The 23,440-nt window shown below is 58.7% G+C and overlaps 1 protein-coding gene and 1 long non-coding RNA gene across 2 annotated transcripts in view; one reads left to right on the forward strand and one right to left on the reverse strand.

Moving 5' to 3' along the window:
• Positions 1-5,751: 5,751 nt before the first annotated feature.
• Positions 5,752-12,893, reverse strand: LOC309450160. Its single transcript, XR_014186051.1, has 3 exons — positions 11,962-12,893; positions 11,613-11,821; positions 5,752-7,807 (listed from the first exon to the last, which is right to left on the reverse strand). It is a non-coding gene; the product is annotated as an uncharacterized lncRNA (long non-coding RNA).
• The window catches only part of LOC309450157 (hexokinase-2), a 29,848-nt gene continuing 16,911 nt past the window's right edge, over positions 10,504-23,440 (forward strand). The window contains exons 1-2 of the mRNA XM_082072846.1: positions 10,504-10,689; positions 18,915-19,077. Of these exons, the coding sequence (XP_081928972.1) occupies positions 10,627-10,689; positions 18,915-19,077 (226 nt within the window). The 5' untranslated portion in view covers positions 10,504-10,626. The remainder of the gene's footprint in view (positions 10,690-18,914; positions 19,078-23,440) is intronic.

Genomic DNA, 23,440 nt, shown 5'->3' on the forward strand with positions numbered 1-23,440 from the left:
CGGGACCCCCCATCCTGCTTCCTGTGGGCACCGGGCACCCAGGATGGGGCTCCCAGTGTGGGAAATGCGGGGTGCAGGCAGCCATGCAGCCGGTGAGGCCTCCTTAAAAGCTTTTATACTGCCATTAAAGCCATAAAATCATCTCTCCCGCTGCCATCAACATCACCGGCAATATCAATATCTGCGTCTCCCGAACACCTTATCTTAGCAAAACATCGTGGGGCTCCGGCCACAGGCGGAGAACTTGCCCTGGTGGAGTTTTCCCAGCTCGCCCGGCCGCTCCAGCCGGAAATTCGGAGTGTTTGTGAGCGAAAGTCCAGAGGCTGCTGCACCCAGCCCTGTGTTGACATTGTGGGAGCTGCAGCCCGCAGGTTCCTGCTGTGATGCCCGGGGGACGTTCTGGGGACATCGCCGTCCCGCCCGTGTCCTCCACCGCCTCTTGTAAAGGGGTTTAATGAAGCGCAGGAGGGGGGACGGTCCCTGGACACCCACCGTGGGGGTCCCGCATTGGGAAAGCGCAGGTCCTGCCCCCCCATGAGCTGAATTATCCGTGAGGCAGGAGGGACAATGACGGGTTTATCAGCCAGGTCTGGATTTCGGCAGGGACGGGCGGCAACATCTGGGCGATGGGACTCAGCGTCGCTGGGCTCCCATCAACCCGACCTTCTTTATTACGGCGGGAGATTGAATTATCTCGGTTGGTTAAATAAAAATTAACTCCTGCTGGGACCTGAGAGGGGGCAAATCCCTGCGTGGACACCCCAGCCCCACTCGCCCCCTCGCACATCTCCCATCGCTCAACGCTCACAGCCCATTTTATTTTATGTTACTTTATTTTCTCCTGGCGATTCCGGCGCGGACGTGCCAGGAGGTGGTTGTGAAGGGTGACGTTCCCTCCGCGCCGGCAGCAAGAGGAGCAGGAGGGAACAAAGGCCGCTTTGTCCTTCCCCACTTGAAGAAACCTTTTTGTGAAAGCCGGCGGCGGGAGGATCCCAGCCTGGAGAGCCACGCTTTTCCCCTTCCAAGGATTTTTGGAGATAAAAGCAATTTCCGCCAGCTGAAGGTGTTGCCAACCCCCCTGGCACAAGGCGGGCGCTGCTGGGGCACTGGATCATGAGCGCCGGGGGGGTCGGGGTTCTGGCTGCCACCCGCCCCCGGCAACTGGCCCAGGTCTTCATTAGTCTTGGGTGGTGACCGTCAGCCACGTGTCCTGGGGATGGAGGTGGGGACAGGGATGGGAGAGGGAAGGGAACAGGGATGGGGATGAGAGGGGGAGACGGACAGGGATGGGATGGGAACAGGGACCAGGATGAGGACAGGGATGGGGAAGGGAACAGGGATAGGGATGGTGATGAGGACAGGGACAAAGGGACGAGGACAAGGATGGGGATAGGGATGGGGATGAGGACAGGGATGGGGATGGGAGAGGAAAAGGACCAGGATGGGGATGGGCATGGGGACAGGGATGGGATGGGGACAGGGATAGGGATGGTGATGAGGACAGGGACCAAGACAGGGATGAGAACAAGGGTGGGGATAGGGATGGGGATGGGGACAGGGATGGGGATGGGAGAGGGAAGGGAGCAGGATGGGGACAGGGACAGGAACCAGGATGGGCAGGGATGGGATGGGATGGGGACAGGGATGGGGATAGCAATGAACACAGGGACCAAGACAGGGACAAGGACAAGGATGGGATGGGGACAGGGATGGGGGTAGGGACAGGGATGGGATAGGGACAAGGACTAGGATGGGGATGAGGACAGGGACAGAGACCACGATAGGGATGGGAACAGGGATGGGGTGGTGACAGGGCACAGGATGGGGACAGAGATGGAGATGAGATGGGGACACAGACCAAGACAGGGATGGGGATCAGGACAGGGATGGGACAGCAATGGAAATGAGGTGGGAACAGGGACCAGGATGCAGATGAGGATGGGGACAGGGCCAGACTCTCCCCAAGCAGTGCAGCGCTTTGCAAAGGGAAAGTGCCGAGTTCAGAGGCCAGACTAAACTTCAAGGCTGGGTTTAACCTTCAGCAGATCCAGGTGCTGCCTGAGCCTGGGAGGGGATCCTGCTTCCCCCAAAACGAGCCTGGCACCTTCTCTTGAGCCCCATCACAGTGCAGCGCCTGCAACTGGGAGCGCTGGGGCTGCGGCTCCGTCCCCTCCTCCCGGCAGCAGTTCCTGCCCATCCCGGATAACGGCCGATCGCCGCTGCGAGCCAGATAATCTCCGTCTGAGGGAATTAGAAAGTTCATCAACCTTAACCCTCTTTGCTCGGCAGCTCCTCTGCGGCAGCGGGGAAATGGTCTCACGTGGTCACGCAGGGATGCGGACACGGAGCCGCAGGGCCGGGGGGGTGCGAGGCACCGCAGCAGCTCTCCCCTTGCTCTTTTTCCCCCCATCCAGGTTTATTGGGGTTCCCCAGAGCCCTCAAAGCTCGGCGTACGCCGAGGAGCCACTGCTGCCGTGCCAGATGCCCGCAGATCCCGATTAAGCACTTTGCCGGGTAAGAGCGAGGCGGCCACGTGTCCCTGCCCCACGCACGTGCAGCACACACGTGCACAGACACAGTCCTGGCGCTCCACGGGTGTTTCCAGGACGGGGCTGTGCAGACCCCGCAGCACCAGGAGCCTCCAGCCCCCGCCAGCGACCCCTCGCAAACGACATCCATCCATCCCAGCAGCGATTGCCCCGTCTCGTTTTCCCTCCCCAGGGAAAAGGAGGGAGGATTCATCAACCAAACTCTCTGCGCTACAATTTGCGCTGGGGACAAGGCAAGTCACCCCCACCCGGGGACACCGTGGGGGTCACCCGTGGGCTGGTCCATGATCCAGCTGCTCTTTATTGCCGTGCGGAGGGGGACGGCACTGGGGGGTGTCCATGGGGGTGTTGGCGAGGGAGACAGGAGGAGCCCAAACCCACCAGCACCACACACAGAGCCTCAGATTGTGAGCAGCTCCGTCGCGCTCATCCCACGGCTCCGGGATTACACCAGTGCAGCTGAAATCCCAGATTTATCTTGGCAGCATCCAGCCAATGCTCTCGGGGTGACGCGCACGACCTTCCTCCGCGGGGATCAGAGATAATAAAGCTCCCCTGGTCCTGCCTCACCACAGGGCACAAGGTCTCGGTCCCACCAAACGGGCTCAGGTGCTCCAGGATGACGTCTGAGCGCGCAGCGGATGGGATGGACGGCAACCTCTTCACCCAGGTAAGGGGATTTTCTCGCTGGATTTGGGATTTGGAGGGTTGTTTTGCTCCTTGCAAAGGAGCAGCCACGGCCCCAGTGCAAAGAAGCATGAGGCCAATTCCCATTGTCACACTGGGAGTCACTGGGGGCAGCGGGGACCACGGGGCGGATGCTGGCGAAATAATTCATGGAAGGGTGTTGGAGAGCTGTTCCCCAAACCCCTGGCCCCGAGCCAGGCTGGGTGATGCCGAAGCGAGGTGGGCTGTGATGTTTGGGGTGTTTTTCTGCCTGCTGGAGTGATTTTAAGGAAAAATATGTAAGTGGGGAATTGGAGATGTGGTCCTGCCCGCAGGGTGGGAAGAGAGATGCTGCTCGGGTGAGCTCCTGCATCCCGGGAGAGCCGGGCAGGTGTGGGCTGGGGAGGGACGGCTTTTCTACCGCAGAACTGCCGAGGAAACAGCGGCGTTTCCATGGCGGGATGCTGAGCATTGAGGAAACAGCAGCGTTTCCCTGGTGGGATGCTGAGCATTGAGGAAACAGCGGCGTTTCCATGGCGGGATGCTGAGCATTGAGGAAACAGCAGCGTTTCCCTGGCGGGATGCTGAGCATTGAGGAAACAGCAGCGTTTCCCTGGCGGGATGCTGAGCATTGAGGAAACAGCAGCGTTTCCCTGGCAGGATGCTGAGCATTGAGGAAACAGCAGTGTTTCCCTGGCAGGATGCTGAGCATTGAGGAAACAGCAGCGTTTCCCTGTTTGGATGCTGAGCATTGAGGAAACAGCAGCGTTTCCCTGGCGGGATGCTGAGCATTGAGGAAACAGCAGCGTTTCCCTGTTTGGATGCTGAGCATCATGCTCAGTGCGGGGCCGCCCGGTAGGAAGTTTCCCTGGAAAAGCCGCTTTTCCCCCGTGTCTCATCAGGGGAAAAGCGTCTCCCATTCCAGCCTCTCCTCATTTCACCCGAGCAGCAGGAAGGGCTGGGAGACAGGACCCCTCAGCTGCAGGTCCCCCCTTGTGCTCCAGATTTGGGGCTCAGTGGGGTTTTAACCCTTCTCTGCCCAGCAGTTGTGCCATCTGCTTTCGGCCGGGTTTTATGGAGAGGTGGGAGGCAGATGTCCAAATCAACCTGGGCTTTGAGAGGGTGCCCAGCTCCTTGGTCTGGTGACAGCTCTTGTCGGCATCTCACCAAAGCACAGAGGATGGCTCGGGATGCGCATTCAGCTGCGTGTGGCTTTGCCGCGGTGACGTGGTGCCGTGCGGTGGCTTTGCCGCAAGCCCGGGGGAGCTGATGGGGGATCCGCTTTGAGTCTCGTGTTATTTCCTCCGACCGCCAGCCTGGGTGGGGAGGATCCTGCAGGGATCGGTGCGGGTGGACGTCCTGGCGATGGGTTTGCATTTGGGATCTGACCCCAGCGCAGCCCCCGGGCTTCTCCTGAGCCTTCAGCTGCCACCTCCGTGGCCCTTTCCTGCCGCATCCTGGGGAGCCAGGATGTCCCATGGGCTCCTGTTCTGCCATCCGGGGCTTGAGGACCAACCCTGCACCGCGATGGGGCTGGATGCAGCCGTGGCATCTCGGGGTGACGGCCACGTTATCCCACTGCCATTTGGGGATGGTGGTGGGTTATCCCACAGCCATTTGGGGATGGTGGTGGGTTATCCCACAGCCATTTGGGGATGGTGGGGGGTTACCCCGCTGCCCGCACACTCCAGGATGGGACTGCTGAGATCCGGCTCCGGGAGGCTGGTGCAGCGGGTGAAAACCCAGGGCAGCATCCACACTCTTTGTATTGGAAATGGTGACGGCACCCACACACTTTACAGGGGCTGCAGACCCCCCCGGGCTCGCTGACACCCAGGGCTCAGGGTCCCGTGGAGCAGGTGAGGGACAAGCCCGTGGCACCGAGCATGTCCCTGCCTGCTGCTGCTCGCCCGCTCATGTCCCAGCCCACGATTGGTGGCACTGGGGACGTGCACTCGCCCCATGCCGTGGGACGTGGCGGTGACCCAGCTCTGCCGGTGGCTGCGAACGCGCCCGGGGACGCTGGAGAAACTTCCCCTTCTGCCGCGATTGGGAAAGTGCCGCACGCGGGGTTTGTTCATCCCAGTGACTCAAGGTCCTGGGTCCCTTTTGACCTCAGGTGAGCTGGGTTTGTGCAGAGCCTGTACAGCCCTGGCACCCCCAGTGCTCCCTGGGTTTGGCCATGACAGCCTTTGGGGACACCATCCCTCCTCCAGGGCTCCTGCCAGCTCTGACATCCCCTCCGGGGCTTGGGGACCTTGCTGGGGCTTTGGGGACAGTGCAGCTCATGGAAACACAAGAGGCTCGGATGCCTCCACTCCCCATTATGTCACAGGGCTGATCCCAGTCCCATGGGGGATCCGATGTCCCCTTGGATCAGGAGATATTCGATGGAGCTGGCAGGGTCCGGTGTCACCACGAGGGAGGTCAGGGCTGGCAGCAGAAGGAGAATGTCACCATCCCATCACAGCCATGTGGCAGGAGGCAGAGGGACCGGCAGGAGCTTGGCGGGGACTGGGCAAACTGGGTTTGGCAATGCTGCGGCTCCCACTGCAAAAATCCTCCTGGGCAGGGGCCACTGCTCAGGGCTGGAGATGTTCCCAAGGCTGAGGGTGGCTGTCACCAGCACAGGGTGGCTGTCACCACGGTCCCCTCTCGGCAGAGCTCCAGTGCCCCCGCGTCTCCCCCACCACTGGGCACCACTTCCAGCCAAACCCGTCCGGGTTCCCCCCGTGCTGGCTGGTGCCTTTGGGGGTGCGTGCGGTTCGGGGGAGCGACGGCAGCGCCAGAGCACCCGTGACACGCGAGGAAGCTAAAATTAGGCAGCTGCGTCTAATCTAATTTAATCTCCCTTTTCCGCCCGTATAACAGGGATTAGCCTGGCTGTGCAGGGCAGGGAGGCTGGGCCGAGCTTGGGGTGACCCAGCTGGGGGTCCCCATTCCCGCTGGGGATCCCTCTGCAGGGTGGGCTGCTTGGGGTGGGTGGGCTCGGGATGCAGCTGGGTGTTTTAGGGTGGGTGGGCTGGAGGTGACCTGCGTGGTTACGAGAATCCACAGAGGAGCAGAGGTAGGACGGATGGATGGATGGATTCCCACCAGTACAATCCTCCCCTCTCCTTCCACCTTTGCGGAGCGTTGGGATGGGCAAAACTCCTTCTTGGCTGCGGAGCTGGGGAAAAGTTCCTTGGCAGCTCAGCCCCAAGGTCCATCCCACGGCTGCCGAAGAAAGAAAAGTTCTCGGACCGGTTTTCCGCTCCCGGCCCCACACAGGGCTGGGTCTGCCCGAGTTCAAGGCTTCCGGTGCGTTGGGTGACCAGGCAAAGTAAATAACCGGTCACCGGTGTCATTCTTGTGCCGATGGGTTCGTTTGGGATGTGTGTGTGTGTGTGTGGCAAATGAAACGTTGTTGGAAAGTATGTGGAGCAGCGCTGGAGCGGTGAATCACGGGGCAGGTGATCTGGGATGAGTTAATGCTTCTCCTGGAGCGGGTCCAGCTCCCGGATCGTCGCGGCGGCTCCGCGCCGCACGGCGGCCTCGAGAACGGGATGCGCCGGGTCTGGGTCCCAATTCCCGCCCCCCTCCCACTCTGTGCCTCGGTTTCCCCAGCATAAAAGGGGGATATCGCCCTTGTGGGGTTTGCAAAGCTCCTTCTTCGGGGGTCCCAGCACTCGGGGGGGATTTGGCTCAGGTTGGCCCCCGTCGCACCCAGAGCAGTCCCAGGACTCTGGGCTGCTCCGTCCCCGCTCCGGCCGCTGGGCACGGCCCTTCCTTTCAAGCTCCGGCGTTGTCATTACCGCAGTCATTCGTCTTTAAAGAATCGCATTAGAGAAATTAGAGCCGTTCGTAGCTTCAATCCCTGCAATCAGCCCATTTCCTTTTGCTCAGGAACGCGGCATTAAATGCCGATAGATTATTACAAGCCCATACAAAGTCAGGAAGCAGCTGGGAGGGATGACTTGAAAAGATTTAGATTTTGAGGTTTGTTACGTGAACGGAATTACTAAACCTGTTAGAAAAACTCATCTGGAATTAAAAAGTCACTTTAAAAGCAGGTGTTATTTAGAGGAATACATAGGCCAGAGAGCCGACCCTCCTGCCTTTTCTAGACTTGGGTGTTATCTGGCAAATAAATTGAGTCTTTGGGGAATATATCTCCCCAAATAAAGTGGTTTTGCAGAGGTGAACTGAGCTACCGAGCGGGACAGAAGGACGGGACAGAGCCCTCCTTCTGCACATACAGTTGCTTCCTTCATCCAGCCGGGCCGGCAGCAGATGGGGAAGGTGGACAGATGCACCCGGCTATTTTTAGGCTAAATGCTGCTTTAATTTCATCTTAACCACTGAGAATTTGGGTATTTAGTAAAAAAAAAAAAAGCTGGATGAGAGGGTGAATTGAAACGCAGGCTCACCGAAAAGGATTAAAAAGCATCAGCTGCTGATATGGGGTTTTAACCGAAACCCTGGTCAAACCAGGGCTGGCCGGGCAGGGTCGGCAGGACGGGATATGGCAGCGGGTTGGCTTGGCCACGCTCCTCCAGTTCCACTCTGGTTGCTTCTCCCCTTCTCTTTCCTTTGAAATGGAGTTTCAATTCCTTGTAACAAAAAAAAATGATGTAAATGACCACTTAGAAGGAAATATTTACAAGGTAAAGCCGTGAAGAGTTTGAGCTGCTCCGAACAGGTTGGGAAAGCGCGGCGGGGAGCGGGCAGACGGGTTGGGTAACTCCCGCCCCAGGGCTGCTGGGACCGGCTCTGCTGGGCGGCCGGAGCGGCGCGGAGGGCGCAGGACGTGCCACCGGCCTCGTGCGGCTCCGGCAGCGCCCGGCGAGGGGCTCCGTGTGCCCCACAGCCACAGGGGGAGCGGGAGAGGGGAGCTGGGGCGGCGAGGACGGCGGGATGGGGGAGGCAGATCCCGGCCTCTCCCTGGGGTGATGCGGGGAGACGTTGCACAGGATCCCAGCATGTCAGGGGTTGGAAGGACCTGGAAAGCTCATCCAGTGCATTTCCCCCATGGAGCAGGAACACCCAGATGAGGTTACACAGGAAGGTGTCCGGGCGGGTTGGAATGTCTGCACAGAAGGAGACTCCACAACCCCCTGGGCAGCCTGGGCCAGGCTCTGCCACCCTCACTGAGAACAAGTTTCTTCTCATATTGAAGTGGAACCTCCTGTGTTCCAGTTTGCACCCATTACCCCTTGTCCTATCACTGGTTGTCACCAAGAAGAGCCTGGCTCCATCCTCCTGACACTCCCCCTTTAGATATCTGTAAACATGAATGAGTTCCCCCTCAGTCTCCTCTTGTCCAGCTCCAGAGCCCCAGCTCCCTCAGCCTTTCCTCACCCGGGAGATGCTCCACTCCCTTCAGCATCTTTGTTGCCCTGCGCTGGACTCTCTGCAGCAGTTCCCTGTCCTGCTGGAACTGAGGGGCCACAACTGGACACAAGATTCCAGGTGTGGTCTCCCCAGGGCAGAGCAGAGGGGCAGGAGAACCTCTCTGACCTACTGACCACCCCCTTCTAACCCACCCCAGGTACCATTGGCCTTTCGCAAAGCTCGGGGTGTGCTGTGTTTCTCCCCAGCCCTTCCCCGTGCACAAGCAGCGGTTCACACGCATGCAGGCGCTGGAGCCCCGCGGGCCGCGGGCTGACGGATGCGGAGTGACGGGTGCACACGGGCGCGCACGTTGGGGCGCACGTGACCGCGCACACACGCAGCGCGGGGCATCTGCAGGACACACGGTGGCACACACAGACACTGGGGACAGCCCTGAGCGCGGGCATCGACACACCAGTGTGGGCACCAACACACACCAGTGTGGGCACCAACACACACCAGTGTGGGCACCAACACACACCGGTGCAGGCACCAACACATGGCGCTGTGTGCGTGGACCCCACACATGCTGCTCTGTGACCCCCCCCTGGGTGCACACATGCCAGGGTGCACAGACAGTGTGCACACAGCCCCCCCACCCCGCACACCCCCACAAAAGGCATCCACTGCCCCCTGTGTGCACACCCCACACCGGTTCATGCACACCCCCCCAGTGCACACACTGACCCCCCCCAGTCCACCCTCGCTCCTTCTCCACCCCCCCTCAGTGTCCACCTGAGATCCTGTTCATACCCCCCCCCATCCAAGACCCCATGCACCCCCCAGTGCATGCACATACACCCCCATAGGCCCCCACCCCTGCCATGTACCCACAGCCCCCACCTCAGTTGACACTGACCCCCCGAGGTCCTGCTCACCCCTCACAGACCTGGCACCTCACACCAGTTCACCCCAGTGCCCCCCAATGTCCCACACACCCCCAGTGCCCCCCAGCCCCTCCCGTCCACTCACACTCATCTGCTCCTCATCCCCTTCCAGTGCCCACCCGAGATCCTGTTCACACCCCGTCACCCTGCACCAGTTCACTCCAGTACCTCCCATTGGCCCCCCCATTCCATTCACTCTTATTCCCTCAATTTACTCCCCCATTCACCTGCCCCCCCATTCACTGCCCCATCCCATTCACTCCCATTCCCCCCCATTTATTTCCAATCCCCCTTGCACTCCCCCATTCACCCCCATGCACTCACATGTACCTTCCCCATTCCCTGCCATTCCCCCCCCATTCCCTCCCTATTCCCCCCACTTCACTCCTCATTCACTCCCCATTCACCTCCCACTCCCTCCCTGTTCTTCCCCCATTCCCTCCCATTCCCCCCCCATTCATCTCCCCATTCCCCCCCATTCACCCCCTCATTCCCTTTCCATTCCCTCCTCATTCACCCACCCCCATTCCCTCTCATTCCCCCCCATTCACTCCCTGTTCTCCTCGCTATTCCTCCCCATTCGCCCCCCCATTCCGCACTCATTCAACTCCCCATTCCCCCCCCATTTCCTCCCCATTCATCCTCCATTCCCCCCATTCCCCCCCATTTCCTTTCCATTCCCTCCCCATTCACCCACCCCCATTCCCTCCCATTGCCCCCCCCCCATTTACTCCCTGATCTCCCCCCATTCCTCCCCATTCGTTCCCCCGTTCCACCCTCATTCAACCCCCCATTCCCCCCCATTCACCCACCCCTATTCTCCCCCACTCCCCCCCCATTCCCCCCCATTCACCCACCCCTATTCTCCCCCACTCCCCCCCCCATCCCCCCCCCATTCACCCACCCCTATTCTCCCCCATTCCCTCCCCGTTCTCCCCCCCATTCATCCCCCAATTCCCCCCTATTCCCCCCCTCCCTCGAGCGCCCCCTAGCGCCGGGCGCCCCCCCTCCCGCCGGTCACACACCCTCGCTCTTCAGCCAATCAGGAGCCGCCGCGGCGCCGCGTCACTCGTGGGCCGGGGAACCTCCTCAATGAGCCACATTGTCGCGGCCAGTCCCGCGGTGCGCAGCGCTCCGCGCCGCTCCGCACCATGATCGCCTCCCACCTCCTCGCCTACTTCTTCACCGAGCTCAACCATGACCAGGCGCAGAAGGTGAGGGGCGGGACGGGGGGGATGCGCGGGAAAAAAGGGCCGGGGAGAAGTTGGGGGGGGGGGGGAAGAAAAAAAAAAAAGGGGGGGAAAAGTAGGAAGAAAAGGAAAAAGGGAAAAAAGGAAAAAAGAGAAACAAAGGAGAAAGGAAAAAGAGGAAGGGAAAAAGGGAGGGAAAGGAGAGGAGGGAAAAGTTTAATTAAAAAAAAAAGAGAAAGGGGAAAAATAAAAAGGAGAAAAGAAAAAGGAAAAAAGGAAAAAGTGAACAAAAAAGGAAAAATGAAAAAGGGGAACGGAAAGGAAAAATGAAAAAGGAGAGGAGGAAAGAAGTGAAAAAAGGGGGAGATGGAAAAGAAAAGGAAAAGGGAGAAAAAAGTAAAAAGAAAAGAGAAAAAGGGGAAGGGAGCGAAAGGGGAAAAACGCGAAAGCAAAAGGGGAGCGGGGGCAGCGGGCGGGGGGCGGCGGGGTGGCCGCTGTGGCCCCGGCGGGGCCGCCGTGCGGTACGTGCCGCGGCGGCTGCGGGACCACGCGTGGCCGGGCGCCCCCCGCGGGCCGGCGGCGGGACGAGGAGGAGGAGGAAGGGGGACGTGTGTGCGTGTGTGTGTGTGTGAGTGTGTGTGTGTGTGTGCGCGCCTCGTGTCTCCGCTCCCCTCCCCGTCCGCCCCCGCGGGATTCGGGCCCCCCGGGGCCACCACGTGTCGCCGCTTCCCGCCGCGGAACATCCGCGGAGCATCGCCCGGAACCGGCACCTTCAGCCCGTCGGCGGGAACCCCCATTGCCCCCCCCCGCCTCCTCCACCTTGTCCCCGGCCGCGTCCCCCACCGCGGGGTGACCCGGGGGTGCCCCTCGGGCTGCCCTTCCCCAGGCTGTGCCCCCCATCTCCTGCACTGATGGGGTCGAAACCACCCCCTTGCCTTCTCCCCCACCTTAATTTACGGGTCCTGAAGGACCAGGCTGCGAATGTTCCTGGACTGCAGATGACAGTCCCGTTGGGATGCTCGGAGCGTTTGTCACCGGGAGTTCAGGCACTTGAAAAATGCGAGTGCTTCTGCTTTCCTCTGGCCGGTGGAAAGCAGCCGGCCTGTATTTGGTCAGGACAGCGTTCAGGCTCCAAACAGCAAGTGTTAAATGATTCCTGGAAAAAAAAAATGCTGGCTGGGGGACAACGTGAAGGCTCAGACTCTTCCTCCAGCCCTCTGCCAGAGTTTGGGGCATCTGAGGATACATCGGAGGTTTCAGCTCTGAGTTTTGAGGTTGTGCAGTGGTTCCTGTTACCGAGATCCCAGTGCCCAGATGTGCAGGGGGTCAGGATTTGGAAATGTCCCCTTAATAAAAGGCACAATGTAAAGCACAGGGCCGCGGAGAGCCCCGGCTCGCTCCATCGCCTAACGCCGGAGAAGCCGATGAGAAACAAAACTTGCCACGTTGGCCTTTTGCCTGCGTTAAATAGGAAGCAAAACAAGAGAGAACATTATAAAAAAAAAAAACCCAGCAACCCAATAAACAAAGTACATAGAAATAACTTCCCAACGCAAAGCGGTCTGTAAGGAAATAGGGGCTCAGCTTCTCCCTCCGCTCAAGTGTCCTGGGTTGTGCAACAGCCAAATCCACGGGAAGGGGTTGTGTAACCCGACGGCAGAAATAGGCCAGCGGCTCTGCCGCTCGGGCGCCGGGCAGCTCACGAGTTCCTTATCGGGAGCTGGAAATAATGGAGGCGAAAGGTTCTGGTTTGAGGTATTTGGCTCCGGCGCCCCATGGGAAAAGGGTGTGCGAAGCCTCGGGAATGGGCTTCGTTTTCCTCCCGGCTCCGAAGCTCCAACAAAATGAGTTGTTGAGATTTGTGTGCGTCTGGGGCTCTGGCTGGTGTGGGAGATGGCGCTGCCCTCCCGGCCCAACAGTCGCTGCCACAACTGCGTTTTCCCTGGGTTATTTTTAAACAAATGCCTGTGAATCCTCCGGGAAAGGCAAACCTGGGGTTGGCGCAGCCTCCGGAGGGGGAGAAGCGGGGAAGCAGCTGGGCTGGATGCTTCTACCATGGATGCAAACATTATTCCTGGCTTATGAGTCTTCCCTGGCAAGGAAGGGGGGAGTCCCCGGCACAGGGGCTGCAATTCTTGGAAAGCTGGGATTTCCTTATTTTCTCAAACCCAAAGGCTTTACCCAGGCTCTATCCACATTAGGCCCTTCAAAACAGACCCCAAAATAGGGTTTTTCTTCCCGTTCTTGACATGGAGCAGCTTTACCTGCTCTGCTGCCCATTTGGGTTGTCACGTACGGCCCCGAATTCCTCCTGCCCTTCGCTTGCCCAGCTGCGACGTGGGTTGCAGGACTGACTTATCTAACCCCCAAGGGATTGTGCAAACTTTAATTAACCTCAGCAGCGTCCTTTGAGATCCCGGCTTGAAAGTTTGCCGCCGATGAACCGCGTTCCCTTGGGATGTGCCGGCTCGCTCCGGCTTTCCTGCTCCCTGCCCCTCGTCATGCGACGGGAGGTGAATGAGCTAAATAACCAGGCTCTTCCTCCCCATCCTTTGTAACAAGGAAAAGCTGGAGATGGAGTTAATTTTCCTGTATTTGCCGCCGTTCCCAGGCAGGGACAGGTTTTCCTCGGGTTTATTTTGGTTTTCCTTTGCCGAGGGATTAGTTTTACCCAGCCCGTGGCTCCCTGGCTGTGTCTCGCAGGCTGTGGGAGGGACGCGAATTCCTGGAAACCAACTTAACAGCTTCTCTGTTAAGGTCAAGGGCGGGACGGCCTTTCCCGTGTCCTTGGTGCCTTCGGGGAAGTCATCACATATCCCCAGCTTGTCACTGCAGCTGCCCCGGGTGCTGCCTCAGTTTCCCCAGGGAAATGGGGATGCTCCGAGGGGTCTGATCCAGCAGCATCCGAGGGCGATGCCGCCTCCGATACCAAGAGAGAAAGGGGTGTCGTGGAGGCCGGTGGGAGTGGGGACCAGTTTGACATCTCTGGCTCCTGAGCTGTGAACCAGAACGTTTTTATGGTTAAACTGGGCTTTTCGCGGAGCAGCGGGGTCACCCCAGGGTGGGTCCCGGCCGCCGCTGATGCTCTGCAGCGTGACTTCTTCACCATGGGTGCCCAGCTCCACCTCCGGCGTGGGGTTCAGCTGCCGTCCCGGGGCGGGGGGATGAGGATGGGGAGGAACCGGCCGAGCAGGAAACCATCTGACTCACTCGGGTTCAAGATGACTCCAGGCGTGTGTCATCAGAGGCTTGGCTGCAGCCAGGAGGGCACGTGGGGTTTAATTCGGCGCCGAGCCCTCAATAGCAGCCGAGGACGTGGGTGCTGCGGGGTCAGGGCTGCGGGAGGCGGGTGCAGCCCTGTCCTGTGTCACCCAAGGCGGGGAGCTCGGGGAAGGGGATGAGCTGGTTCCCCACGCTGAGTAACGGCGCGGTGACACAGGGGCGCGGAGCGCCGGTTTTCGGTACGGACGGGTCCGTCCTGCGGCGCCCATCCCTTTGCAATAAAAGTTGCAAAGTGTGTGCCGGGTGACGGTCCCCAGCCAAGAGACAAAACGCTCTCCGTGCTGGATGCTTTCCCAGCTTCGCTTTGCGATCTCGGTGACCCGCCGCCGCTCCCCCTGCCTCAGTTTCCCCAAATCCATCGTGTTGCGCTGGGGGTCTGGGCAGGATGGGGGCACGGCCGCCCGCTCGCCCTCGGCTTGCACAGCATCCCCCTCTGAGAGAGTGGAAAACTAGAGTGGCCTTTTTAAAAAGCAGCGTGTTTTAAGTTCAAAGCTGGGCTAGGGAGGGAAATAATCTAAAGACAAAGTAATTTCAGGCAGAGATTACCCTGGAGAGAGGATTGAGTCTGCACACTTGTGGGTTAGGAGTGCTCAAACCTTCCGCAAAGTCCAACATCTCTCTGTTGTTCTCATGCACAACAAATAATTGAGTTTCTGTTGCCAGAAAGGTAAAGAATCCAGCCCAGAAAGCAGCTAAGCTCTTCCAGTGTTACGCTGCTGAAATTAGGCACATGTGGCTGATAACTATAGGAACTGAAAATGTTCGTTCCCAGTCTGGTTCTCGTCAGACACGTGGCTTTGCAAAGAGACTCAGAGCAAAACTAAAACTAAAGGGGAGCAGCTTCCCCTTCACAGGGATCATGAACAAGGAAGATGTGGAGACTCTATTGCATGAAAATCAACCACCCCCAGTCCTTCCCCTTCCCCGACACCCTTTGCTGGGCAGGAAGCGGTTGCGTTTCTGCGGAAGCCGCTGTCGGGCTGTAATTTCCATCAGCGAGAGCAATCCTGCCCCACGTCCCCTCGAGTGATGGGGAAAAGGGTCCCCACTGTCCCCATGAGCCGTTCCAAGCCATTCCGAGCCATTCTGAGTCATTCCACCACCATGCACCGGGGACAATGACACAGAACAGATCTGTTTTTCCACTTTTGCAAGTAGCTACGTTGATGGGAAACATCTTGCAAACATATAAGCTTAGGAATTAATTATTTTTCTCCATGGACAGTGGCATAGTGTTGGAATGAAGTTCCTCGCAGGTTAATGTATTTGCAGGACCAACCCCTTAGGGTGGTTGGGAGGATTAAGAGAAGTCTTGAGGCAAAAGGGCATCGTCCAGCTGTGGTGCTGGTGGCCGAGCTGTGGGTTATGCCCATCATTGCAAAGGCAGACCTGGCTTTTGGGGTGCTTTAAGCTCAGCTTGGCACAGCACAGCTCACTCGGCGTCCAGCAAAAATTGGGCAACTCGAGGTTTCTTCAGCCTTGGGGCGGGTGGACGTTGCCCAACGGTGGCCGCGCAGCCGGGACGGGCGACGTCGGGCACGTCCTCAGCACCCGGGGTAGAAATCAGCCGAGCCTTTGGACACGGTCCTGAGCCAGGAGATGCGGATTTGCTCGGTTTCGGTTAAAAAGAGAATAAAAACTCACGCATCGGAGTCGTTCTGCCCACAGCGGCTCTCGCAATCTGGTTCTCTAACCAAACGTCCTGCCCCGAGCAGCCGTCCTTGGCTGTGCACACCCCGCGCTTCCCAGCTTCGATCTGTTCCTCCTCCGCTCAGTTTAGATTTCCTCGGGTAAACACTATTATTTATAATGGAAGGTTTCCAGAAGTTCAATTGCCCCGTTCCGGATCCCAACCTGGTGACTTTGTTTATTTGGAATTAGCAATGATCTTAAAAAAGGTTAAACAACCCAGGAAGTTGTTTGTCTTGAAAGATATTAAGATATTCCCTCATGCTTCGGTGCCGCAGACTAATTCCCCTGTCTTAGCAGATCTTTGCTATGGTTTGGGGTGCAGGGGGGTAGTTGGGGTGGTTGTGGCTCTGTTGGGGGGCCGGTGCCCACCAGGGTGGTCTCAGTGGAAGGGGCTGAGCTGCCCGCAGGTCGCCCTGACCCGCCTGAGCTGCGTCCACAGAAGATGATCCAGGTCTTAAAGGGCTTTGGAGATTAGCAGAAGGTCACCCTGTTTCTCGGGCTGCTGGTTATTCCCGGTGCGGTGCAGCCTGGAGGACATGGGGAACGTGCCGAGCGGTGCCTGGCCCGGAGGACGGAGGTGACGCCTCCGCGCCGGCTCCCCGGGCTGGGGTTTTGGGGCTGGCAGGTCGTGCATGCAGCATCCTCACCGCCCTGGGCCTTGGGCAGGAGCTGAGGAGCAAACGACGGAGGCTTTTTGAGCATCCAAAATGCCCACTTTGGCTGGGATGAGACAAAAAAGCGAGCAAAGCCGGGTGTTGGGCAGCAGAGACACGGCAGCAGCACAGGGGTTTGTGCCAGGCGATGCTGGGACGGGGACACCTCCTTGGCACCCTGTCCATGCTCACCATGGTCCCCCAGGACCCCCAACCATGCAGTCTAGGTTGGGAAGGTGTCACGGCGCTGCTGGGCCGGGTTTGTCTCTAATTGTCACCCCCAGCCTAGTCAGATGCTGCTGGAGCGGAGCTGGGGCTTGGCTGAGGTCCCCTCTGTCCCCAGGGCAGGTTGGTGGCTCTGTGGAGGTTGTGAAAGGTCCCTGTAAGCTGGGATAACGCCATCTCTGCCGCACAGCTGAGGAACAGGGCTGGGCCGTCTGTCCTGGGTCCATGGTGTCTGTCCTGGGTCGATGGCGTCTGTCCTGGGTCCATGGCGTCTGTCCTGGGTCCATGGCGTCTGTCCTGGGTCCATGGTGTCTGTCCTGGGTCCATGGCATCTGTCCTGGGTCCATGGTGTCTGTCCTGGGTTGATGGTGTTGACCGATAATGGGAGGTTTCCCTCCCTGGGGCTGGTGGAGGAAGTTAATATGGTATCATATATTAGGAAAAATAAACATATGAGGAGTAGTATTCTATTGGAAAATAAAGTCGATTTACACCAAGGTTAGTAGCAGCAAATCAACCTGAGGCAGGTACATTAGTTGCTGCTGTAGTATGAGCATAGAAAGCATTTGTAGTGGCCAACAACGTACTCATAACTGCTGGAACACCAGGGCACATGTATTTAGAAGATAGAAAAAGTGCTTACAAGTCAAACAGGCGTTTATTAAAGATGGGGAAAATTCTGATCTTTTCTCACACCATTTCTTTCAGTTCCAATAATGTAGCTTTCAAGCTACCTCGTGGACAATTGTGCAAAAATCCAGACAATCGATACAATGGGCAGTTGTTGCACACTGATGCGGTTGCACACCGGGGTCTGGAGGAGGAGGAGGGTGGAGGTGACCTGGGCAGCGGCCACGTCCCTGTGCCGGGAACCGCGGCAATTCTCAGCAAGAGAAAGCAAACAGGAGGGCAAGGAGGGGAATGTTTGTCTTCCTGCTGCTGGGGTGGATAGGGAGGAGCAGGTAAACAGCCAGCACTGGGAAACCTCCAGCTTTCCTTCTCCTTGGCCTTTCCCTCCCGCCTGCCTGCTCTCCTGGCTGCTCCCGGTGAATGGCAAAGAGCTGGAAGCGCTGGGAGAAATCAGGGGGAGGTTTTACCCATCCCATTCCCCGGGGAATAAAGCGTCTCGGCCGGGCTCCCCTCCATCCTCCCACCTCGCCACAGCAAATGGAGCCACTGGGGGCTCGGCTTCCAAATTCCCAGCGGAGCCGGGGTTGGGGAAAGGCCACGCCGAGCATCCCAAGCCGGACACGCGGGCGGCGAAACCACAGCGGAGCTGTTTGGTTCAGCCCAGGGTCCCGGCAGCCGTGAGCGAGGTCACGCTGGGGCGCTTGGCTATTACTCGCCCACAAAATGCCCATTTCCTATAGCGTAGCCCTATAAAAGAAAATTCATGCTTGATTTCTGATGACCTTATGTTACGTGCCTACAGACAGGTGAGCTAACTGGGTGGAGTTTTCCTCTTGACTTCTCAGGGCTTGCAGCTGCCCTTTAATTAATTTTAAGTGAAGTTAATTGAAACGGGGCATAGTTTGGCAGCTGGCAGTCTGTCCACCTCTCTGATTCCCTTCCCTGCTCCGGCCAGGCTGTGGGAACATGCACAGTGCTTATGGATGTGTCAGGGAGGAGCTTTTTTGTGCCTTTTCCAGGGAAGAGAAGATGCTTTGAGGCCATTTAGAAGGAGCTGGACATCTTCACAGCCTCAGCATAAGGGCATAACCAATTGCCAGGAGCAGGGGGGTGGATTTCTTCCCTTTCTGGCCGTGGCACCCACTGGTGTCACACGGTGTTGTTTGCTCAAGGGGGTTGGCCACGTAACCCTTCGTAGGGGTGATCTCAGCGGGGAATGGATGAATGGGCAGTGGATTCCGGCCAAGCATCCCTCACGTAGGAAGCGGCCCTGGGGACGAAGGCCGAGACACGTTGGAAAACCTCCGGCATCGACCTCCTGACTCATGGCAGGGAAGGTGGTTGAGTTTGGGTCCTACTTCTGTCGCAACCTGTTTGGGTGAACGAGCGGGGAAGATGCGGAGCAGCAGGAGCTCCGTGGGGTTTGGTGTTTCCAGCACTGTGTGGGCAGGGGACGCTGAGGAGGGCGCGGGTGGCATTTCGTGAGCTCCGTGCAGAGCGGCCCCCATGCGCAGGACAAGGTGCCGGAGCCCGGTGCGCATTATCAGCACCGAGAGATCAGGTGCCGCGGCCCTGCCGGCTGTGCCGGGCGGGCAGTGTGCTGGCACAGCCGTGTCCTGCGCTCGCTGGGTCAACACCCACTCCTGCTTCTTGCATCAGCCCTGGCAGACACACGAGGAGGGCTCAACACTGTCCTGAGTGTCAGGGGGGTCGTGCCTATGTCCCCGACTCTCCAGCTGACTTTTTGGCTTTATCTCCACCTTTCAGATTGACAAGTACCTCTACGACATGCGTCTCTCCGAGGAGACCCTCCAGGAGGTGTCGCAGCGCTTTGGGAAGGAGATGGAGAAGGGGCTGGGAGCAGACACCAACCCCACCGCCTCGGTGAAGATGCTGCCCACCTTCGTGAGATCCACCCCCGATGGGACAGGTACCGTGAGACGGGGGACGAGTGGTGGGGAGGTCTTGGAGGTGCCAACATGGGCCAGGAGGGCTGGGGCCACCCGTCCTCACGGTGCTGCCCAAATCCATGCACCCGTGGCCACCTTCACTCCTGGGGTGGCTTCATCCTGCTTCTGCTGGGTGAGGCTTAGCATGGGGACAGGTCTCGTCCTCCCTCTGTGCTGGGACTGGAGGGGCTCCCAGTTCCTACCGGCGGGAGGGAGGGTGGGAACGAGCCCTCGCGTGCCCTTCCTGGCAGGACACGGACGGTCACGGGTCCGGCTCATAGACGTCATTAGCGCGGAGGGGCAGCGGTGCCAGCCAGAGCCACGAGGGCCGTGGGAGGGGACGGGGATCTCCGGACTCGCTTCTCACAATACAGCCTTTCTGTCCAATCTGCAGCACCCTCCCGGCAGGGCCCATCCCCGTTTTGGGCTTGAGCTTGCTCCTCAACCCAAAAACCAGCTTGTTTCAGCATCCATATGGGAAATTTCCGCGCGTCTCCTCTCGTAACGTGGTGCTTAGGGAAGGAGCTTTGCTGTGGCGTTGCCCCCTGCCCACTGGTGCGCAGTGGGATGTGGATGCCACTCGGGACCTGCTGGTGCTGGAAGCTGATGGAGGGTCCTGGCTGCTGAAGGATGGGGGGATGGGAGCCCCGAGCAGCCGGAGCTGACCCCAGGATGAGTCCCTGGGCTGGGGGGTCCCGCTGGCTGGAGCTGCTCAGAGCTGAAGGTCTGTGCCACCAGCCCTTTCTGGGTGGGTGTTTGCTGGTAACATCTCAGCGAGGTCTGGGGGGTGGTGGCGGCACCTCCTGAGTCCCTGGGGGGTCACCGTCATCACAGAATGTTTTGTGTTGAAGGGACCTCCCCAGTGCCCCCCCTGCCATGACAGGGACATCTTCACCAGCTCAGGTTGCTCAGAGCCCCGTCCAGCCTGGCCTGGGATGTCTCCAGGGCTGGTTCATCCACCACCTCTCTGGGCACCCTGGGCCAGGCTCTCACCACCCTCAGGGCCAACAATTTCATTATATCCAGCCTAAATCTCCCTCCTTTAGTTTAAAACCATCACCTCTTGTCCTATCACAACAGGCCCCGCTCAAAAGTCTGTCCCCATCTTTCCTATAAACCCCCTTTAAGTACAGAAGTGTCCCTGCACCCAGAGCCGTCCTACGTGCCACGTGCTCGGCCCTCGCGGTGCACGTACACTCAAAAACTGGACCTGGCTGCCTGCCCCGGGATCAAGATTTCAATCTATTTAAATATTTGAGAATATTTTTAATTACAAGGATGGCTGGAATGCCGCTCCTGGCCATGGGAACTATTGCAGCTGTGTCAGAGCTCCCGAGAGCAGATCTCTCAGCACCCTGACCCGTGTTGGGGAGCAGGTGCAATCCCTCTCCTTGCCCTTTCAAGAGCGAGCCCCGGCTTCCTTCACCATATCCTCCCCATTCGTGGCTTCTCCAGTGTCCCAGCTGGTATTTCTCGCCTGCAGCAAGCTCAGCACGTGGGGAGAAGCGGCGCGGCAGCATGGAAAATGTTACGCAAAAGGGATGATCACGGGGCTGCAGCTGCCCAGGGCCTGGGGAGCGGGAGGGTTTTGAGCAAGTCATAGATCAGAGAATAGTTTGGGTTAGAAGGGACCTTCAAAGGTCATCTGGGGAGCCGAGAGCCGGGATCCAGCGGGATCTGGGCTGTGAGCGGCGTCGGTGTCTGTGCTGTTGGGTTTGGGGGGGCTGGAAGGCGGCACGTCGGGGCCATGCGAGGCCAGCTTGTTGTGACGAGACGGTGTGACAACAAAAACTCAGTGTCCAGGGGTGCTTCCTCCCTTCTTCTGCTTTTTTTGGAAGCTTTGGGCACAGTCTGACTTTGGCCGGGCACGTGGTCCTGCTCCCAGTGCTGCTGCAGCAGCTCCGACCCGACCCGGTGCCACAACGGGTTCGGGGGCTCCGCACCGTCCCCCCACGAAGCCTCCCTGCCCCTCCTTGCCGTAGCACTGCTTTTGGATTATGTCCCATTTAATGCGCAGCCGGCAGCTCCCCGGGATCCAGGCGGATGAGAAACGCTTATAGAAATACAAGGTCACATCTGTGGGTTGAAGTCAAAACACAGACCCGTCTCCATCCTCCTCGTGGTGGTTTCGCCATTCCCGATGCAGCGTGATAAGAGAATTTCCGCTTTTGAAGTGGGATCTCTCCTAAAAGCAGCTTCGCTTGCTTTGCTCAGCTCTGGCTCCAACCAGACGCCTGCTGTGCTCCAAACAAGCTTTTTCTCGGAGCCCCGGTGCTCCGCCACTGTCCTCCCTGCTCCTTTCCTGGTTGTTCCAGGCATTGTTGGTGTCACCGCGTTTCCTCCTCCACGCCAATGTTGACACAAGGATCTTCTGGCGCATCCTCCCTTAAGCCCCAGCAGCTGATAGCCATGGCTGGGGCTTTTCAGGAGGTTGCTGCAGGGCTTTGGAGCTCAAATCCTGGACATTCAAAGGGTGGTTCTGGGCTGGATTTCTTGAAGGGTCTTTGCAACATCCCTCTCTTGGCTGGGGGGCTCAGTTCCTGCCAATAACCAGCTGCTTCTGCAAGAAAACTGGCTCACACGGCCCGTGATTTTGAAAGGTTTTAAAGAAGATGCTGGTTTGATGCCCAGAGCCCCTCACCTGGTGATTGAGTTTGCTCCCCAGCAATGAATCACACTGGGGAATTGCTGCCGGTGCCTCTCGCTGTGGTCAATGTGAGCTGCTCCTTGCTGGACGCAGTTCTGTCCAAAACGAGCCACCAGGTTAATCCCGGATCTTTCGTTGCTGCAAACCCACTACTTCACATCCTAAGCCCCTTTGCTGCTCTCCAGCGCTAATTTGGTGGAGATGCTGATGTGAGCACCGGGGCTTTCACATCTCCGCTTCGGCTGGAATCCGTGCGAGCGGCGGGAAGGAGCCGGGCAGGGCTGGGGATCCGGGACCCGCTGGGGTCTGCGCCGCCCTGGGGAGCAGAGCCTGGACCTGCTCCGGCTTCTTCTCTTCCCCTTATTTTTTATTAAGCCAATTTGACCAAGGATTCCTACAAAATGAGATTGGAAGCCTTGAGGTTGGTGTGAGTGACCTCGGAGATGCCGGGACACGATCCCGCACGCCACGCTCCGGTCCCCCGGCCCCGGCTGAGCTCCCGCCCGCTTTCTCCCAGGGAGCGCAGGCGTTTCTAAAGCCACTCAACACTCACCATTAGGTGGTTTGCTGAGAGCAAACAGACCCTTGAGTCAAAGCTCCATGTTTGCCCTTGCTGTTTGGGCTGTGAGCTGTGTCTCTATCTTATCACATAATGAGGGAGCCCTAATCGAAGGGAGGAACCAGACGTGATATCGGCCGGCGGAGCCCATCACGCAGCCGTATCGCTTCAGCCTGGGAATTTTTTAAGAGAGATTTTGCTGTTTTTTTCCTTCCTGAAAGCTGATCCACCCAGGAATCCACCCCTTGACTTGAGCAGTCGCCACTTGAACCACTTGTCCCTTTTCTGTGGCCGCCGAGCAGTTAGTGACGGGGGCTTTGGGTTGGTAGGTTTGGTCCTGCTGCTCGGTGGCCGCAGTCGGTGGGTGGCGGGTCAGGGAAAGCCCGGCAGGGGCGGTTCAGCCGAAATAGCGGGTGTGCAGGACAGGGGACAGCCCTGTTGCCTTTTTTATTTTTGGATATCTGTTCCTCCTGGATTCCCTGCGTTATCTCCAAGGAGCTGAGCAGCCTCTTGGCTCCAGCATCCTTAGCCCTGGCATATTTATCACCCCTGAGGTATTTTTCACGCTTGGCTAGTGAGCAGAACAGCATCTGTGCCTATGGCACTGCGGCAGGAGCACAGCCTGACCCGTGTTGGGGCAGAACGCGGTGCCAGCCGTGCCCAGCCAGGCACCGCGTCCCGCTCCACCCGTCCCAACCCCACGGCGCCCACGCTGGGAACATCGAGACCTTTGCTGAGGGATCCCCTGGTGCATCCGGCTAAAGAGCCGTGGCCAAGGCCGGGCCCTGTGTCTGCAAATGAGCTGCCAAACTGCTTTAAACCAAAGGGTCACGCAGGTGTGAGAAGGAAACACCCATGGTTTGCTGGGAGATCGGACATGCCGGTGCTCCGCTGGCTCCCACGCTGTTCTCCAGCCGGGTGAGCGCTGGATGGGGCAGCTCTGAGTGTTCAAGGAGGGATGAGTTGCGGAGCTTTGGTGGGGTCTGGGTTTGGTTAACAGCTCTTGCAGAGGGTGTGCGGTGCTCCCGAGGTGAGGGTTGGCCAGAGCCCACGCAGGGGCTCAGCTGAACTTTGGCTTTTCTTAAAATAATGGTGTAGCTGCCTTGTCATCAACTCACCCTGCCAGATGGTCGATCTC

Source organism: Streptopelia decaocto, assembly GCF_964273445.1.
Source record: "Streptopelia decaocto genome assembly, chromosome: 25".
Lineage (NCBI taxonomy): Eukaryota > Metazoa > Chordata > Aves > Columbiformes > Columbidae > Streptopelia > Streptopelia decaocto.